Raw genomic sequence first — 19,315 nt, forward strand, 5'->3', positions numbered from 1 at the left:
CTCGGTTCCCAGGGCTCCTGAGAAGAGAACAGACTGAGTCCTTGGACTCAGTCTTTCCTCTAAAGCTCTTGGCTTTCCCACTACGATGGGGACGCGTCCCTCGCAGAGCAGGACCTGAAGTGTCAGGACACTTAACTTCCCATGACCACTGAAGCACTGTTTTGCCTCAAAATTCCCTGGAGGCCACTATGCAGGGACCTCAACAACGTTCTTCCTTTTGAGGAAACAGTGCTAACACTTGTACCAGGCTTGTCTCTCCATGTACTCAATTAAACTCCTTTTTTAAAACCTGGTCTCTGCCATTGCTGTATATAAAGGAAAGCCTGCTAGCTTGCGGAATCAACAAGAGTGACCTCTGCCTCCCCTAGAATCTCCCTGCTTCCTGCTACAGATGGTGAGCACCGTGCCTGATGCTGGCTTTTGCACACAATTTTGCAGCTCTCCTCAGCTCTCCACACTGCATCTGCCCAGCCCCCCAAAGAGCACAGCTAGTCCAAGGAAAGGCCACGGAACTGGTTTTCTCTGTAGGAAGGTATGCATTCCAAACAGGACAGAGAGGAAGACCATCTAGACAGACTGGTGAACAGCCACAGGGGCCCACGGAACACACAGGGGAGGCATGCTCTAGTGAAAGCAAAGGCGGGCCTGGTCATCACACAAACACAGGGCGGCCGACATCTCTCTCAGAACTTAGTACTTCAGTGAGAAAGGGGTTGGGGCTGGTTTGCTGGTTTTCTTACTGCCGGGAGCAGACATTCAGGAAAGCTGGGAGAAAGGGGATCCCGCAAGCTTACGGTACTTGAAACAGCTCCCGTGAGGTCAGGCTCCGAGACTCTGCGGAGGCCCTCGGGGACCGGAGGGACCAGCGGAGGCGGCGGTGAGAAGGACGGTGGAGTCTGGCTAGTTGGGGGGAGGGAGCCAGGGGCGCTGGCTGGCTGGCTCTGGTGGGGCCGCCTCTGCAGATGAGGGGGAATGAAATCGTCTAGAGTCGGGAAGGTCAGAGGTGAGCCGGCAGGGGCGGCCGCCGGGACCGGGGGGCCGTGGGGCCCCAGAGATGCTGGAGGTCTGTCAGCGCCTTCGTGCCCTCTGTCGGTATTAACCCGGTAGAGAGGGACAACTATTACCTCAGGCGGGGCTGGGCTGGAGGAAGTGGCGCCCTGTGGGAAACAAGGGGGTCGTTACGTGAAGGGGAAGCGCGGGGAAGAAGGAATTCCATATCTAAACAGTTGAGAGTGGACATGCAGTGAGGTACTCTGAGAAATATTTAATCAGTGCCCTTTTCTCCAAGTACACGAGACAGTCAGCGCTAGCCAGCTGGCCTCCTGACTCTATGACACAGAGGGAACCCCATCCAACTTTACTTTCCACCCATCTATTTTTGAATCCTTTTAACACTTGAGAGAGAGAGAAAGAGAACAACAGGCAGGCAGGCTGTGTTTAACCCCCAAAATGGCTTGCAGAGCCTGAAAGCTTGGAAGTGAAGACCATTTCTCCGGCATCATGATACAAAATGTATAAAGCATATAATATCTCACCATGTCATTAGTCTACAGATTCCACGCTCCAGCATACTTACATATTTACAGGAAAGAGGCAGGGAGATCAAGAGGACTGTGCTGAGATGTTTAGAGAGAAGAATTTGGGATCAAGCTGCAGCATTATTAATGAGGAGAGGGAGGGTAGGATGGCCCAGAAAACAAAAAAGAGCTGCTCACATGAGTTTTGAGAAGAGACGGTGGAGAAGACACACACACATTCCTAATTTCTTGCCTTGGCTGGATAACACGGCTGCAAAAGGTAAGGTTCTTTTCTCTTCCGGTTTTCGGGATCAGAGGTAACCTGGGGGCCTAGCCCAGGTGCTCTCACTGCATCTGGGAACGAAGGCCAAGGCCCCAGGGAAGGACTGTGGCCACAGCCAACGGCATCTTTACAGATGTCAAAGGATAGCTTGGGAGGGCTGGGAGGAGCAGCAGAGGGAGGCGTCCCTGTGCCGGCTATGCGGGAGACAATGGTGGGAGCCGGTGCCCGAGTGCCTGCAGCTTCCGTGCCTTTGGCTGGGTCACGTGCAACACCAGCGAGGTTTTCCGATGCCACCGGACAAACGTTACGGGATAAACAAGGTACATATAAGCTGCTGACCTTTTTATTCCCAACTGCCTCATGACGTGGGTTAGAGCTCACATTCTCTCTACCGACTGTCCTGGCGGCTGCACAGCGCTGCTGGGGTTGGGACCAAGCGCCAGGGAATGTGGAACCCGGAAGCAGGGGCCCAGGACACGGCACACCTCGGGGAGCTGATCCGGCTGCCAGGGGGACAGAGATGGGCCGGGGTAGTGAGGGGCTCTGCTGGCTGAGGGTGCCAGGTGGGAGGTAAGGCTTTGGTGAGCTCAGGTAGAGTGAGTCCCTGGAGGGACTGTGGGTGCTGGTGGGCTGCCATGCAAAGCGGTCCTCTCTGGGGAAAGGAGGGCGTGGGGGAGAGAGGACCTTCATAGTATTTTTGAGACACAGTAAAAAGAAAGAAAGAGGAGGGGAAACGGGAAGAAGGACGACCATTAGAAACAGCAGCACAACATGATCTGAAGAAAAAATAATTCCTGACATGACTGTAAGCAAACTCTCAGCTTAAGACTCCTCCTGGCTTGTTCACTTCTCCTCAGGATAAAGTCAAGGACCGGATCATACTCACCTGAAGAGGCAGGCTGACTCCCCTCAACATCACACGACGCTGAGCTCAGCCCAAGTGCTCAGTCAGTCTGACACTAGTTCTGGATTGACCTGCACCCCCTGAGACCTCTTGACCCAACAAGGGTGCCCGAGCGCTAAGCGCCAGTGGAAGAAGCCTAAGAGCTCCCGGCCTTCTCCCATCTCCTTTCCTCAAAGACTTTCCACTCCATGCCTTTGGCTTCCAAGGTTTGAGTTCCCTCAAATTCTTGAGTGTGTTTCATTCTTTTCCCTTAGGAAATGTAGGACCAGAAGAATCATCAGAGCTGTGTTCACCAGAGGCAAACGTCTCAACTGAGTCCCTAAGATTCAGCACTCAATCCCGCAGGCATAAGTTAAAGCCCACCAAGAAGAGACTGCTAAGGACTTAGAATCCATGAGTGCTCTTGTCTCCTAGGAAACAATTTGATGGAACTACTTATTAGAAGGAAGACAGTCATGAGATTAAAAGCATGCTGTCTCCAATTTTTGATGCACCCAGAACAAAGGGGCCAGGCCATGAAGCAACTGACTGGCCGGCTGGATTGGCATCTGACGGTGCCTGGTTTACCTGATTTCAGTTCATTCCCCATCCCCATCTGGCCACGAGGCACAGACAGTCCTAGAAAAGGGTAATCAGCCTCAGGCTCATGGTTTATGTGCAAAGCTCTGGTTCCAGGCTCAGAGCTAGAAAACTGCAGCCCTCATCTCATTTCCTCACAACACAGCCCCTAGCTCCTCCTTGGGGTTCAATGGGGCAGAGGGTCAGGGAAAGGGATAAATCTCCAGATGATCTTCAGGTCAAGGAGAGCCATCTATGAACCTATGGTTCAACTGGGAATTAGGCCATAAGGAAAGTTTATTTCCTGGATGTGTGTCCCCACAAAATTCATAAGTTGAAGCCCAAACCCCAAGGGATGGCATTTGGAGGTGGGGCCTGTGGGTGGTAATGAGGGTTAGATGATGTCATGAGGGTGAGACCCCCGTGATGGGACTGGAATCCTTATAAGATAAGCAAGAGAGACCAGAGCCCTCTCTTTCTATCAGGTGAGGACACAGGGAGAAGGAGGCTGTCTGCACTATAGGAAGAGAGCCCTAACCAGAATCCTAATGGACAAGCACCTTGATCTTAGACTTCCCAGCTTCCAGACAAGTGACAAATAAATGCCTGCTGATTGAATCACCTGTCTTTGTTATTTTCTTACAGCAACTTAAGACACCCAGACTTTCTTCACTGGCCCCTATCTTTAAAGATCACCCACTATGAGAAGAAAACCAGAACCTTCCACTAAACTGCACAGGTGAGGCAGAGTTTGGATGGTAAATGGATTATAACCCTAAACTGGGAGGGTGCAAGGATGTGGCCAACTTGGGGCTTATTTTGTATTTTCTTTTTATTTTTTGCAGAGTGCAGGCAGCAAGGGGAAGGGATGTTAGTGAGGGTGAATAAGTGAAATAAAGTATGGGTCTGGACTATACTATCAACCGAGAGACAGTAAACAATCTACCCCTTAGGTTAACTAGGTTTAACTTGATGCCTATCCTTTCCACAGGGAGCCCAGATCAGTGCCCGTCGAATGTGGCTATATATCCACCAACCAAAAATACAAAATGTATTTTCAGCCACAGGCAGGAGCAGAACCTTCCAGATGTACACTCTCTTGGTGAACTTAAGCTGGAAGTTGGGGTGTGCTCACGGACTAAAACAATGCTCTCTAGAAACAAAACACTTGAACGAGCATGCACCACGCCGAGCTGATGGTGGTGGTCAGGGAGGTAAGTAAAAGGCAATTTTGAGTGAGGTTCAGAATTATTTTGAGCTCAAGTGTCCCCCATGAGATTCCTTCTGGTCCAAAGACAGCAATTGGTTTCAGTGAGTTTTTAACTTAATGTGGCTGTGTCCATATAAGGGGCCACGGCTGAAATACATCAGGCCTGAAGCTTCCCAGGGCCCTGACCCTGTGGAGAGGACGCTTCCCCAGAGCTCTGACAACGTGCTTGGAGCCAAGGCCTTCCTGTCCCGGGGCTCCTTTTAGCTCCGAGAAGGAGGAGGGTAGGCACAGTCGCTTTACATGGAAGGAACTACTTTCTCTTTTATTGTAAACACTGTGGGAACCACCTAGGCAGTTGGCACTTCTCCCCAGCTAGCTACTAATGAAATTCCATTTATCTTTTTAGAAGATGGGAAAAACATGAAGCTCCTTGAAGAATCTGCCATGATCCTAGTGTGTACAGTTTCAGAACTACCAGTCCCTACTGCACCGGGGCTCACTACAATGATGTTGTCAGAGATGGGAAAGCCCTGGGTGCCTGTCCCCGGGGGTAAGGCGAGGAGGGCCGTGGGAGGAAAGGCAGAGGTGGGAGCAGCAGGACACCGGATTTCTCTGTGGCCCATGAGTCCCTGGACTCCTCCTTAGGAGAAGATGCTAGGCCTGCAGGGGCCTGAGAGCTGTCTTCGTCTGAAACCAAGCCAGGGCAGTCAGCAGCCCAATTACCCAAGCTCCATGTAAATCAGTGTATTCTATTAGCTCTGGCCATGGCTATGGAAACAAGAAGTCATCTTTGCATTCAGAAAACAAATCTATGACCTAAAGGCTCTTGAAAGCTGGATGGTCAACTTTACACTGAACACACAGAAAACCTCTTATCTCAGCAACCTGTCAGGTATCGTTTCAGACACCCCAGTACAAAGAAACTTCTCAGACAGTAAGAGATGAGAAGATGCATACACAATTCGTAGGCGCTGTTACAGAATGGTCATCCTTGCTATGAGGCTCACCCTCACAAACTCCTTGAGGGCAATGTTTCACACAGTGATCTGAATGCAACAAATGCTCAACAATGTTGCTACCAGCAAGCATATTTAAAGGGGATTTTTGTTCACTTGACAAGCTCTTAAAATCCTCTCTTTAGAAGAACTGTTTTAAAAGCCAGAAGGACTTAGTGAGCTACCCTTTGGGCTAAGTCACTGATAGTGGAAGAGGCTGTGCTTCTACATCTGCCCGGGGTTAATTAGCACTATCTCCTACCCCGGGTACAGAGCCAACTGCATCCAACCTGGAGAGTGCTGAGAAGGAACGGTGCCCGCCACCAGCAGCAGACTTAGATGCTTGGAAAGGGCTTAGAAATGATGGCACATCATTTACCGGACAAGGGACCTCCCACGTCCCAAGTCTAATGAGGCCTTCAGGAGACCAGGCCCATTTGCAGCTCCTGGTTCTGATCAGTGCGGGGGGGACTTTGATCAGGGAGCGGGGTGCTGAGTGGGGCTGCAGACAATTCAGCAACCTCCTTTAAGCCTGTGGAGATGGGGTTCTGCAGAGGAGAGGGAAGGCATCATCTCCGACTCAATTTCATTCCAGGGACAAGTGCAATCTTATGTCCCCATGAGCAGAACCCAGAGAATCACTGGAAAAGCAGGGTGGGAAGTAGGAAGGCATGTGGATTCCCTGGGTTCCTGGGGAGTTCTGGGAGCACATGCACAGAAGGCAGGCGTGGGGAGGCGGACTGCGTATTTTTCACAGCTCTTTTTAAAAGAATGGATTGCTCCGTTTGATGGCTGTTACTCTGCTATGTAAAAACACTCTTTACGGATTGCCTGAATTACAACAGGGTCTATTCCTTTCGTCAAGCTGGCAAAGTAGCAACAGGGGAGGGGGAAGGAAGAAAGATCAGGAAAACAACTTGGGAGAAAAACTTCAGCAAAATTATTCCTCCTCCCATGTGTACCACGTGGGGGATTTTCTTTTGTAAGGTAGTGCTAGGCAGTTTAAAGCCATTTGAACTTCCGTCTGCTGCTTCTAGGTTGCTAGATTAAGCGCTGGCCGCAGTTCCCTAATCTAAAAGTCGTAAGGACAAGTTGCTGGAACTCTTACAGTTCCAACTCTAGCAAATTAATGGACTAAACACAAGAGTGCACTCCCTTTTTGAATATTATACTCTAAAGAGTTGTTATAAAACAGGCTCAGACCTTTTTTCTGGCTTGGCATTCCCTCATTTCCGCACACGTTTCAAACCTAGGAAACATCGGGCTGATATTTCTGATGCTCGGTACAGACCAGCCTCACCCCATGCTTCTGTTTTCCTTGACTCCAACTCCTGTCTAACTCTGGTCCTCCTGGGGCTTTCCCAGAGTTGACCAAAAGTGCGGCTCAGAACCCAGTCCATCATCCAGCTGAGTGAGCGGGCAGGCACAAGTGCAAGCTATCGGCTCAGGAGTTGTCCCCACCCTGCCCTTGGGCACACGCCTACCTGGGGCTTGCTGGAGGGAAGGCTGGGATGCACACTTCGGTAGCCCTTGGCAGCGAGGGAAGAGGGCTGGGCATTTCCATTGGCATCGGCATTGGAAGAAAGCCTCCACTCATCTGAGGGATGAAAAAAAAAAAGAACCCCTTACTCTCAGGAACATTCCTTGGTTCCCTCTGATTGAAGGGTTCCCAGTGGAAGGCAGGGATAGAACAGATACAAGAGAAACCATACCTGCTGAGGAATTCTCTGACTCCAGAACTACGTGTGGCGCAGAAAGGAGGCAAACAGGCAGAAAAGAGGGAAAACAGAAATGGTTACACTTGCAGGGAACTCAAGCACGCAGTACTCAGAAAGACGAAAACCCAGTGCCCCGTTGCCTGACACAAAACGCCCTCAGTCACGATGGCCTAATTACCATAGGAACCCACTCTAAACCATGATGTGCTCACAGGCGCTGACCTTTGAAAACACAAGGCTCACATTCACAGTAATGAAGAAACAATTGTTCTTGACATTCTTACTTTACAGACAAAAAGGCCACAGAACTCTCCTGTCCAGTCCTGACTCACTGACTTGCACCCCCCCATTTTTAAGCCTGATGTGGGCTCAGAATGACTTCCCCTCATTAGCAGGCTGGGCTAATGAACAGACCCGGAGAGGGAGACATCCATAAGCACTTTTTCCACAGCTGCTGGAGCTACAGGACGGGGAAAACGTGATTTAAGCCCATAGGTATCTGCTGTGATAAGGGCTTTTCTCTCCCTGCCTGCCTTTCTTCTTTCCATTAAACAAATCCCATAAACATTTCAAAATCTAATCATCCTCAGTTTTCATCAGACTACAAGGCAACCCTGTCTCCCTTCAGCCAGCTACCAACCTGCCCTCTATCTATCGCCTGGCACAGCTCAGAGACCCTAAGTCTCTTCTAACCTGACCCACTTAACACCACAAGGCAGGAGAGCACAGTGGTTCCAAGCTTGGCTGGGAAGGCAACTGGACCTCAATTCAAATCCTGGCTCCACTGCCTATGGGTTCTGTGGCCCTGAGCAAGTTATAAGCCTCAGTTTTCCCATCTGAAAAATGGGGATAATGATATACTTGTGCTGTTTTAAGAATTAAATGATATAAGCATGAGAAGTGCTTAGCACAGTGCCTGGCAGAGCTCAGCAATGTGTATTATTTTTCACTATCTTCTGCATCAACTCTTGTGTCTATTCCCTATCTTCTATGTAGCCCAGGGGTCAGCAAACCTTTTCTATAAAGGGCCAGTTAGCAAATACTTTAGGCTTTGAGGGCCACATGGGCCGAGTCACAACTATTCAATGCTGGTGCCGTGGTACAAAAGCAGCCACAGACAGTATCAAGTGAATGGGGTGGCTGTGTTCCAATAAACCTTCATTTATGGAAGCTGGAATTTGAATTTCATTTAATTTTCACATAGCACATTCTTTTTCTTTAACCCCTAAACATATAAAAACCCAGACACAAGGAAAAAACATCCTCACGCTTTCTGTCCAATTGTGGCAGCTCAGTTTGAATAGGGAATTTTTTTTTTTTTTTTTTGGCAACTCAGAAATAACCCTGTGAACAGCAAACAAAAGCCTGCTTTACTCCAAAGAAGAATTTGAGTTTACAGGTATTGGAAAATTACTTCCCAATACCCTTGCCTTCTGATTGATTCCACTTTTAAAATCCCAAGAGCTCAGTCTAATTAAAGGGAAGTCAAAAAATACACACACACACACACACACACACACACACACACACACAGTCCAGGTTGACCAGCTGTATACAATCAAGCATAGGCCAGGTTAGGCCCAACTACCAGTTTCCCAACCCCTCATAGACTCAATCCCTCACTCTCCTCCTCCTGGCTGCCACCTCTCATCTCATCCTATATAAAGAGGGGAATAATATACTGCAGCTCTCACAGCCCACAGCCCCATTTCAACATGGGTCCCTCAGGGATTAGAGATGTGTCTTCTGGATGTCTAGCTGAGATTTTTAAAAACTATTTACTGAACACCTTTCTAAGTGTCAGATGCTGTTGGCCACTTTTACACATATTTAGTATTTAATTCAGTGTACACAGTCTGTGAGGTAGGTAACCACTCTACTTCATGTATAAAGAAACAGAGAGGCCAAGTGACTTGCCCAAAGTCACAGAGCCAGGAAGTGATAAAGCAGTCGGCTCAGGTCTCTAGAATCAAGTGCGGCACTCTGTCCACCACCCACAGCCACCAGTCCCACCATCTGCCACAAAGCCAAGCCTGCATTCCAGGGAGGTGGTGGAAGCCAAAGAGTGTGAGGACAAAAGGCCGGGCAGGAGACGGGTTTCTAGTGATCTGCATTCATGTACAGCAGTCTAGCCGCATCAAGAACAACCAGGAATGCCTGTTAAAATAGAGTTCATGGGGCCCCATCTCCGAGTTTTTGACTCAGATGAGAAGTCAGGATTGGGAATTTACATTTCCAACAGGTCTCCAGGTTCTATTAAGGCCACTGGTCCACAGCTCAGAGCTCCCTTTGAGAATCACTGCTATAATAATGTATACTCAAAAACATCCTTATACTGGGGAAATGGTTATTTTTGCAAATTTCTTCCTCCTCTGAAGCAAAGTTTTTAAAACCTGTTCCAACTGAATTATTTTTTGAGCAGATGGCCTGTCACATTTCTGCCACTACCTTAGGGACAATTCCTAGGTATCTGTCTTCTTGTCCCATACACGTAGTTGGGAAATTTATAGGACTTGTTTTTACTCATGTTACTGCAACATACAGGCTTACGTGATCAAGGCCAAGTATAATCCTCACCGCCTCGCACACCTCACAGGGTTGCTGAGGTCAGGGATGGGACAAGTTTTAAAAGTGACCATTTTTAACACTCACTGGTGTATCTATCCAGATCTCTGGCCCCGAGATTTCCTTGCACACGCAGGCCTTCAAACATCAGAGGACACATTGTGACAATGGTTCTCCTTCCTCCCTTGTATCTATCACTTTTACAATCTTATCCTTCCTTTCTAGGCTATTTCTAGTCAGGTTTTGTTAAGTCATTCTACCAAATCTATTAGACTGACACACATACTAAATGTCAATAGGTTCTGAAGAGGGGCTATCAATAAAGGATGTGAACTTTGTACATGGATGTGGGGGCAGGTTATTTTGTCCACTCTGTGGTTGGCTTGGTTCTATTCAGGTGATGCTGGCACACACAGATGTGTCATGGAAAGCCAAGGTAAGTCTATTCCTCCAAACCCCTAGCTATCATAAAGGGACCATCGCTGTTGAATCAGACAGCCTTGTTTGAGTCCTGTTTTGCTCACTTCATATCCTGAAGCAAGGGACAGAGCCTCATATGTGAAATGGGAGATCATCTCTTTTAAATATTTACTAATTTTATTTTGGCTGCATTGGATCTTCCTTGCTACTGGGGGACTTTTCTCACTGTGGTGACTTCTCTTGTTGCAGAGTACAGGCTTTAGGGCACAAGTGTTTCAGTAGTTGCAACCCCCAGGCTCTAGAGCACAAGCTTAGTAGTTCTGGTGCATGGGCTTAGTTGCCCCGAGGCATAAGGGATCTTTCTGGATGGGGGATCGAACCCCTGTCCCATGCATTGGCAAGAGGATTCTTATCCACTAGACCACCAGAGAAGCCCTATCTATCTCTTGAGTCACAAGGACTGAATGGAAGTATCTGGCATTAAGTATATGCTTAGTAAGATTGGAATCCAAAATGTAAGGGAAAAGAAATTTCCCAGACATAGAAATTAGAGTGGTTGACTTCCGCCATTTGATAAGTAGTCATAAGAACATAATATCCTCAGGGATCAACCCACTTTTTTCTTCCCCATTCCAAGTCTTTAAGACTATTCTCCTATCCCCATCCCCCAAAAGGCAGTTCCCAGGACCCTACGGAACATTCCTTTCTTCCTTAAAAGAGCTGCGTTCCTGGCATTTCATCATCTTTCATCTGGTACCTAGTCTTCTGAACCTTCAAAGCTGGTAGGCCATTTGTGTCTGAGTGTGACAGGTGAAACTTTATATACATGATCATCAATTATTAACTCTTGGTTAGGTAGATTGTCAAAAATGCTTCTCTCAATAAAAGTTGGCTCAGAGTTCCGAGGTGGAGGAGGGGCTTAGAAAGCTGGATCCTCAGTAGGCTTTGCAGCTCTGAGGAGACTGAGCCTTTTCACGAGAAGTTTAATCTATTTTGCTTTATCTTTTCCTCCATCTGTTCTTGATATACAATCTTTCCTGGTCCGTGGCCACAGCTTACTTACTTTCCTTTATCTCATCCTGTGCTAATTTCATTTTGGTCTATTGGAAGGTTGTTTGGCTGATCACTTCTTGGGATCTCAGGACACTTTTCATTGAGTTAGTTCTGTATTTCCCAGTAGGGTATCCAAGAGTTTAGAGGAAAAGGTGTTAAAAGAGGGTCTAACAGTGTTCCAAATCTTATTTAATTTTTATTAATGCTGTGTGGTAAAGAATTTACCCCTCTCCAAAAGGAGGTCTGGCCTTTGCTCTCTGGCTTCCAGGAGTTAATCTCTAAGAGCCTGGGATGTCATCTTCACAGGACTGTGTCTGTATTATGCCAACAGTGGGACTGAGGCTGGGGGACTTTTGAGTCCACAGCTAATGGACTGAAGAGTGAAGTGAACCACTTGGGCAGTGGATGTGTTGTGTGTCAGTCGCTCAGTTGTGTCCAACTCTTTATGACCCCACGGCCTGGAGACAGACACCAGTCTCCTCTGTCCATGGGATTCTCCAGGCAAGAATACTGGAGTGGGTTGCCATTACCTTCTCCAGGGGATCTTCCCAACCCAGGGATCGAACCTCCCGCATTGCAGGCAGATTCTTTACCATCTGAGCCACCAGAGAAACCCTAATGTAATAGAGCCCCAATAAAAACCATGGACACCACAGCTTGGATGACCTTCCTGATCAGCACCGCTCTGAGGATGTTCTCACACGCAATGCTAGGAACTGACGCATCCTGACTTCACAGGCGAGAACCCTGCCAACTCTATGCTTCCTTCTTCCCCAGACTCCACCCTATACACTCCTTCTTTTAGCTGATTTTAATCTGCATCCTCTCACTGTTCACCAGAACTGTGAGTATAACAGCTTTCAATGAGTTCTTTGAGTCCTGCTACCAAATTATCAAACCTGAGGGTGGTTTTGGGAATCCCCTGACCTTGCAGTTGGTACCACAGTGAGTCTTCTCTTGTCAGGACTTTGCCTCCAATGACTTCTAATCTGGCCCCTTTTATCACACATGAGCTCATGAAAAAGACTCTTAGTTAATGGGGGTAAGGAATGTCTAACTATTTTAATGTCAATTCTCTTATCTTCTTGCTACTGCTATTTCTGGAGAGCAAATGTGAGGAAATGAGCTGGTTACAGGTCCAAGAATCTCTACATCCAAAGCTAACTTTGCAGTCAAGAATCAGACAGAAAGGATGAGAGCCAACAGGCACAGAGTAAAGGATAAGGATTGAACTGAACCTTGGCTTTTGAGTCAGAACAAAGGGATTGATGGTCCCCAGGCCATACCAGACAGCAAGACTGGTATCACGCCCACCACCTGTTCAGGCTCCCCATCTCCTCTTGAGTAAAACCACCCTGACCTGGGGACACAGGTGGAGCCACATCTGAACCAACAGGGCCATTACCCAAACCCAGCCAGGATATCACACCAGCAAGTAGGAAGCAGCAGCTTCTCTCGGAGGCAGGGAATCAGCATTAAGATTACTATAGTTCTTTCCAGATGGTTCCAATCCAAAACCAAGGTCTACATTCAAAGACTAGGAGGGTGGTCAAGGATCCAGAGTCAAGCTACCATGGAAGGCAGGAGTCTGGAGGCTGAGTTTTTTGTTTGTTTGGTTTTTGAGTTTTTTTTTCCTTTGGTGGAGGCACCAGGAACGGAACTGAGGGCCTCATACATGGAGGCTGAGCTTAAACTGGGCAACTCTGAGGGCTCCATCTGTCACCACCTCAGAGAGCATCTCCACCCTCCCAGTGTTCACGTGGATGCCAATGGCTCCCAAGTCCGCAACTTGGATTCCAAATTTCCAAATGCCTTTAGAAACTTCTTCCTAGAAGTCCTTCTCTTGCCAAGAAACTCAGTACATCAAGGAACGGAATTCAACATTCCTTCCGATTCCCCTCGTATATCCAGCGTCTCCATGAGTGCCACGTTGATTCCCCTAGTCAACCAGGGAAGGCGCCTCCTGCTCAGCACGGAGTCCTACCTCTCCACGCTCCTGAGACACTGCGCCAACCCTGCCTCCACTCTTCCAAACACACACCTCGCTTGGCCCTCCTCTCCCTCCCCCCGCCTGCCCCCCATCACCACACTGGGTCTAGACCCTCAGAGTATCTCACAGGAATTACTGCAGGTCTTTCTGCAGTGGCCTCCTGATTTGCAGTAACTAGACTGGCTCCCATCCAAAGGCACCTTGTGCATACCTGGCTCTGGGCTACATCCTGGTACGGACGAGTCGCAGAATCCCAACAACCCTATGAAGAACATCTCCACTTTACAGATGGGAAACTGAAGCTCCCCAAGGTTAATTAGTCGGTGGCAGAGCTGAGCCTTGAGTGAGGACTGTGTGATTTGAGAAGCAGACCACCTCTCACAGGGCGAGGGAGCTGGAGCAAGAACAGGGAATAGGGGACATCCCTGAAACGTGGGTGTCAAGGGGCCATATAGAGAAGGAAATCAGGCCACAGTGTGGGCCTGATGGGGCAGTAACGTGAGAACAAAGCTTCTAATCCAGGCAAGTGATCAACAACTTGGAGACTGGCAGGGATGGAAGAAGGTGGTAAAGCCAAGGAGCAAGGCAGAGAGGAACAGACCGAGAGGCTGGGGCACAAATGCTGGCCCCGGTGGTGCAGGCACAGCAGCTGGTATCTGACACGTGCTATCTGTGAAGACACCAGGATCAGGAAGCACACCTGATCCTTAGCAAGAGCCAGGCAAGGCATCCTGCCTCATGCTTGGGCTCCCAGTGCAGGTTAGCATGGCTGGCTGCAAGTACTGCTGAGAACTGTTTTCATGAGCTGAGTCAAGGCCCAATGGCTTGATGTGGCCAGCAAGTTGTCATCCAGAGGGTCAGGTGAAGGGAGTAGGCAGGGGTGAGTAGGGCTGAAGAGCCACACACAACCAGCAGAGTCAAGAGATAGCAGGATGATGACCAAGGACCCGAAGGATAAGAGAACAACAATGTCCCTCCAGTCTTTAAAGTCCCACTGGAGCTGCATCCTCTTTTAAACTCACTTTCAGTGCTAACTCATTCCAGCCTGTTGGACACCTAATCAGTGTATTTCCCCGGCCTCCCACTCAACCCCAGCTTTTTCCTTTCCACCCAAACTGGCCTTGTATAACAACCCTGAATTTGTCTCCAGTGAAGAAGACTCTATTTGTATCAGTTTAATTTCCAAACTTTCTAAATTTACAAAATATTTTGGAACTAGAAAGGCTTAGAAACCATTGGACCCAAGTCCTTCACCCTTCATTCGTGTTTCAAAAGTGTGACATTATGCACGGTCAGAAAACAGTGAAGTAGGGGCCCACACCTGATTCTCCTGTTGGAATAAACTGCTTTTTGTGCTTGCATAATGCACCTAAAGTTTTTTCCCTTTTCTCCCCTTCTCATCACAATTCCTGGTGACTCCCAGTGATGTCTAGCTCCTATATGCTGCAGAATGAATGTTTGTTGATTTGGATTTAATGATCTCTGTTACCTGGCAGAAGATAATCTACAAAGATTAAATTTAGTGTAAGATATGGCTTCCCTGATAGCTCAGTTGGTAAAGAATTGGCCTGCAATGCAGAAGACCCCAGTTCGATTTCTGGGTCAGGAAGATCTGCTGGAGAAGGGATAGGCTACCCACTCCAGGACTCTTGGGCTTCCCTTGTGGCTCAGCTGTAAAGAATCTGCCTGCAATGTGGGAGACCTAGTGGCTCAGATAGTAAAGAATCTGCCTGCAATGCAGGAGACCTGAATTTGATCCCTGGGTTGGGAAGATACCCTGGAAAAGGGAATGGCTACCCATTCCAGTATTCTTGCATGAAGAATTTCACGGGGTCGCAGTCAGACATGACTGAGTGACTAACACATTCTCTTTCATGTGAATGATGGATAGTCATCCCCTAATCCTTCAAGGTATTTCCATTTTAAAACAAGATCCTTTAAAATTCAAACGAGCTGTTACAAATCTGCAAAATATAGAATTATCTGGGGACTAGAGAGAGTTTCCTGAAGTGCCCAAACCACTGCATAGCACTGGAGTGCAAGCCTATAGATGGCAAGGCAGAGTAACACTGGGGCTCTGTTGTGCCATACTGTGACCACCAGGGGGAGCTCAAGGCCCCTTCTCTTCCCATTTACCACCAGAGGAAGGGCCAGGCAGTTTATTGGTTATTTTATCAGAACATGGGGCTGAGGTATGTTCTGTCTCTAAATTATCCCTTAGGGTTCCCTCTTCCCCAGAGGTCCTCCAGCTTGGGAGCTGGATCTTCCCAATGTCACCACCTTTCCTGAGAGCAGAATGGCAAGCTGTAGTGGGGCAAAACTTAGGTTCAGGGCTACAGAGTCAAGAAGCTGCTGTCAGCCTACAGTGCTGGAGGCCACTTACACCTTCCCCTGAGCCGAGGGATAAAGCAGCTTTCCACAGGGACCAACACACCAGAATAGGGCTTGTACTCAAACTCCAGCCTGGACTTGTCCTTGGGTATCTGCTTTGGTACCTGTTCCACTGGCTGGGATGGACATAAAGTTAGGTTTCCAGGATGCTGGGCACTGATCATCTCCATCCTATATAATTCCATCTATCACAGCACACCATTCCCCACCGTAACCAAAAGAGTCTGCATGTCTCTGGCACCAAGGAAGTGGTCAACACCCCAATTCACTTTCTCTCTGCATTTCCTTCCTTCAAGATGGGAGAAAACACCCAACCCCTATAGTGAGAGTTCTCAGATGTGGTCCTGGGACCAGCAGCATCAGCATGACCTGATAGCAAAACCTCAGACCCCACCTCAGGCCTACAGGTGGGAATCATAAAGTCTAACACTCTGAGCTAGGATCTGGGAACTTGCCCCTCTACTCAAGGTGATTCTGACACGATCGGCTGAAGTGTGAGGAATACTGTCCTTCAGTGGAAAGGGGGTGCCTCAACCTAAGGTAACAGTGCCTGGGGAACCTCAAAGTCAGCCTTTCCCAGCTCCCAGAAACACCTGGGCTGCAGAAAGGGCTCCCCGGAGAGGCCCAAATAATCATAATCTGTTAAGAACAGGTTAAGGTCTGCCAGCTCATCTCACGCCACCAGGTGTGGCACGAAACGCTTTACACACCTCATCCTCACAACGATGCTGGGAGGCAGGTATAGTTCTCAACCCCATTTTTCAGATGGGTTCACCAAGGTTAAGAGAGACCACCTATCTCATCCATGGCTGAATAGCCAACAGGTGGTGGAGGCAGGACATGAATCCCATCTATGAGGTTCCAAAATCCCAGGTCTGGGCAGTGGCTCAGATGGTAAAGAATCTGCCTGCAATGCAGGAGACCTGGGTTTGATCCCCAGGTTGGGAAGAGCTCCTGGAGGAGGGCAAGGCAACCCACTCCAGTATTCTTGCCTGGAGAATCCCATGGACAGAGGAGCCTGGTGGGCTACAGTCCATGGGGTCATAAAGAGCCAGACTCGACTGAAGCAACTTAGCATGCACGCACTTGTGTCTACTGTTTCTTAAAAATAATAACCAATCCAAAGTCCCAGGTCTCCACCACAATGTGGAGCTCCAGGCACCCGGGTTTCCTGAGTGATGGGATGGGCCAGGGAGGGGGGCTCCCTTTGTCTGCTCCCTCGGTTCCTAGTCTGCACCCGCCTTAGACATGCTCTGCAGACCTGCTGCCCCAGGGCACCTCCCTGTCTTCTCGGGAGCTGATGAGGCCAGACAGCCACCTGCCCTTCTCAGTCTCCTGGGATTCCGCCCCAGCCCCAGCCGGATGGTCACTGCTGAGCTCCCAGAAGTGGGGATGGGCTCAGAGAAGCCTAACCTGGAGGCTATCTCAGCACTCCCTCCCAACACCCCTAAGCCTTCTCTGTCCTCCTGAACACTGTCTGCAGAGCCGCAGACTGCCCACACGTTCCATCAAAAGCTAGAATACAGTGGTCACTGCCATGCCTTTGCCTGAAGCCAGTGAGTACCTGTTCATTTAGGGCAGTGATCATCACCCCCCACAGCAGAGACAGGAGCAGACTGTGCAGGGGCCCCTGGAGAAATGGGAGGCAGCCGATGGATTCCACAGCCCCCCACCCCCAGCCCTGGGTCTCCGAAGCAGCGCACCTGTTTTCCTCTCCTGCTTCGGGGTCTCCTGGGGGCTCACAGGGCCACTGCTTGGGATCTCCCTGTAGGAGGACGAGGCCCGGAGAGTCACCGCTCCCTTCCCAGTGCAGATTCTTGTAGGATCCATGTCTGAAAAGGAAAGATCCAAAAGGGGAGACTGAATCCAGGGCACCTGAAGAATTAAAACCATAATCAGCCAGCAATTTGGTCCAGTTGGGGAATGAGATGAACCTGGTTACAGACAGGCAGAATCTTGCAGTCAATGAAAATTAATCTGTGGATGGTGGAGAGGGACAAATCATAATTTCAGGGGTTTCCCACCTGTCATGAGGTTAGGAGGGAATGGACGCACAGTGAGTTCTGTGTCAATGGATGTGTTACAATGTCAGCTGGGAATATTTCCAAACCAAAGCGGGTTGATTTCTCTTATTAAATGAAGTTTAGTTTGGTGAGCAGACTTCTGACCAATTAGTAAGGCACAGTTCAAGAAAGAATTTATAAAAGATATCTCAAGTTCCCACACCATCCTTCTTATAAAAGAGCAAGTTAACAGCACAGGGCATTCGGTGAAGGTTCAACAGACAATCACTGCGCAGAGCAGTCCCAGCGGAAAAAGCAAGACAATCTCCTTGTGCCAGCAAGCCAAGCCCCCTGCAGGGGTGAAAAAGGATGTGCTGCCTAGGGAGAAAGATCACGAGGCCTGGAACCTCACATTCCAAACTTAATGAAGAAAATTCGCACCAAAGAAAACGACTAGAAACGCTAAATCCTTCGAGGAACAGTGTTTGCGGCACTTCCAGCCGAGCCTTCCCTGGGCCCTTGACCCCTCCTGCGGTTCACAGTGGCCTCACAGCAGACCCAGGTCATCTTTCAGAACTGCACTGAGGATTTCAAAATAGGCTTCAAAACAGGCTGTTCACCCTCCAGGAAAATCAGTAAGGAGGAGGCAAGAAAGCCATGCAGACCACAGTCCTGGGAGGCATATGTGCAGAATGTTTCTCTCCGTGAGGCTGAGTGGAACTGAATTCCAGTTCTGCAAGTTGCTCACGGCACAGCCTGGATCTCAGGCCTAAAACTGTCGTGAGTGGGATTGTGGGGAAAGTTAAAGGTGGGCAGCAGGCAGGATGTGGGCTCAGACGTCCAGCTCCTCCCCGCTCCTGTGCCACGGCTGAGAAATACCAAGTTTCTTGGCTCCTCCTTCCCACTCAACAGCCTCCTTTCCGACAGCACAGAGAGAATGATCATTAGTTACAAAACGGATTGATCAGCTCCATCAGTACCTCTTGCACAAAACACATATCCAGCAGAGCAGACAGTAGCCTTGAAGAGCATCTGACTTGTCCAATTCTGCCAGGATAAGTGACCGATGTCAGGGAAATACTGGGAAAAGTGATTCATGGGCTTTTCAAAAGGGTGAGGGGCACAGTGACAAAGCCAGCCCATCCACAGGGTCCTGTGTGCACAGCCAGGTGGGCCCAACTCCTGTATCCCACCGCTGGGATACAGAGACACCTGGGCCTCACTTGTCCCATGCTGTGTAGGAGGAAGCTACGAGCTATGACCTGACATCTGAACTGTACCAGCTCCGAAGTGTACCAGCCCCATGGAGAGGAGAGGCAGGGAGCGAGTGCAGGGGGGGCTGGGGGCAGGGGAGGGAGTGCTCAGGGAAAAGGCCCCACCAGCATCCCAGAGACACAGCCTGATCAGGCAGCTGCTTCAAACCCAGCCCAATTCAGAAATGCCCTGGGCAGCCACGTAGGTTCCTGGGGACAGTGGAGTTTTAAATAAACTCTAGGAAGCTGGCACCTCTAGGAAGAACCTAAGTCGCCTAAGGGGCTCAGACCTGTACCAGCTGGAGTCAACGTTCAGCCTCTGGACTGACCTTCCCCCTAAGCGGGGAAGGGCAAAGCACCTGTCAGCCCCTTTCCACATTTGCCCGCGGCTCACAGAAACACACACACACACAGAAGAAAGGAAACCAGCCAGAGAAGTGAGAGGGAATGGCTCC

General features: G+C 49.2%; 1 protein-coding gene across 2 annotated transcripts in view; it reads right to left on the bottom strand.

Moving 5' to 3' along the window:
* The window catches only part of SORBS1 (sorbin and SH3 domain containing 1), a 234,492-nt gene that overhangs the window by 89,945 nt on the left and 125,232 nt on the right, over positions 1-19,315 (bottom strand). Inside the window, exons 6-9 of one of the 2 annotated variants that reach the window (XM_065922955.1) lie at positions 17,308-17,436; positions 7,180-7,206; positions 6,952-7,064; positions 795-1,157 (exon numbers count right to left, since the gene is read on the bottom strand). In XM_065922955.1, the coding sequence (XP_065779027.1) occupies positions 795-1,157; positions 6,952-7,064; positions 7,180-7,206; positions 17,308-17,436 (632 nt within the window). The remainder of the gene's footprint in view (positions 1-794; positions 1,158-6,951; positions 7,065-7,179; positions 7,207-17,307; positions 17,437-19,315) is intronic. The other variant, XM_065922954.1, reaches the window with a different exon arrangement.

Source organism: Muntiacus reevesi, chromosome 2 (assembly GCF_963930625.1).
Source record: "Muntiacus reevesi chromosome 2, mMunRee1.1, whole genome shotgun sequence".
NCBI classification, from domain to species: Eukaryota; Metazoa; Chordata; class Mammalia; order Artiodactyla; family Cervidae; genus Muntiacus; species Muntiacus reevesi.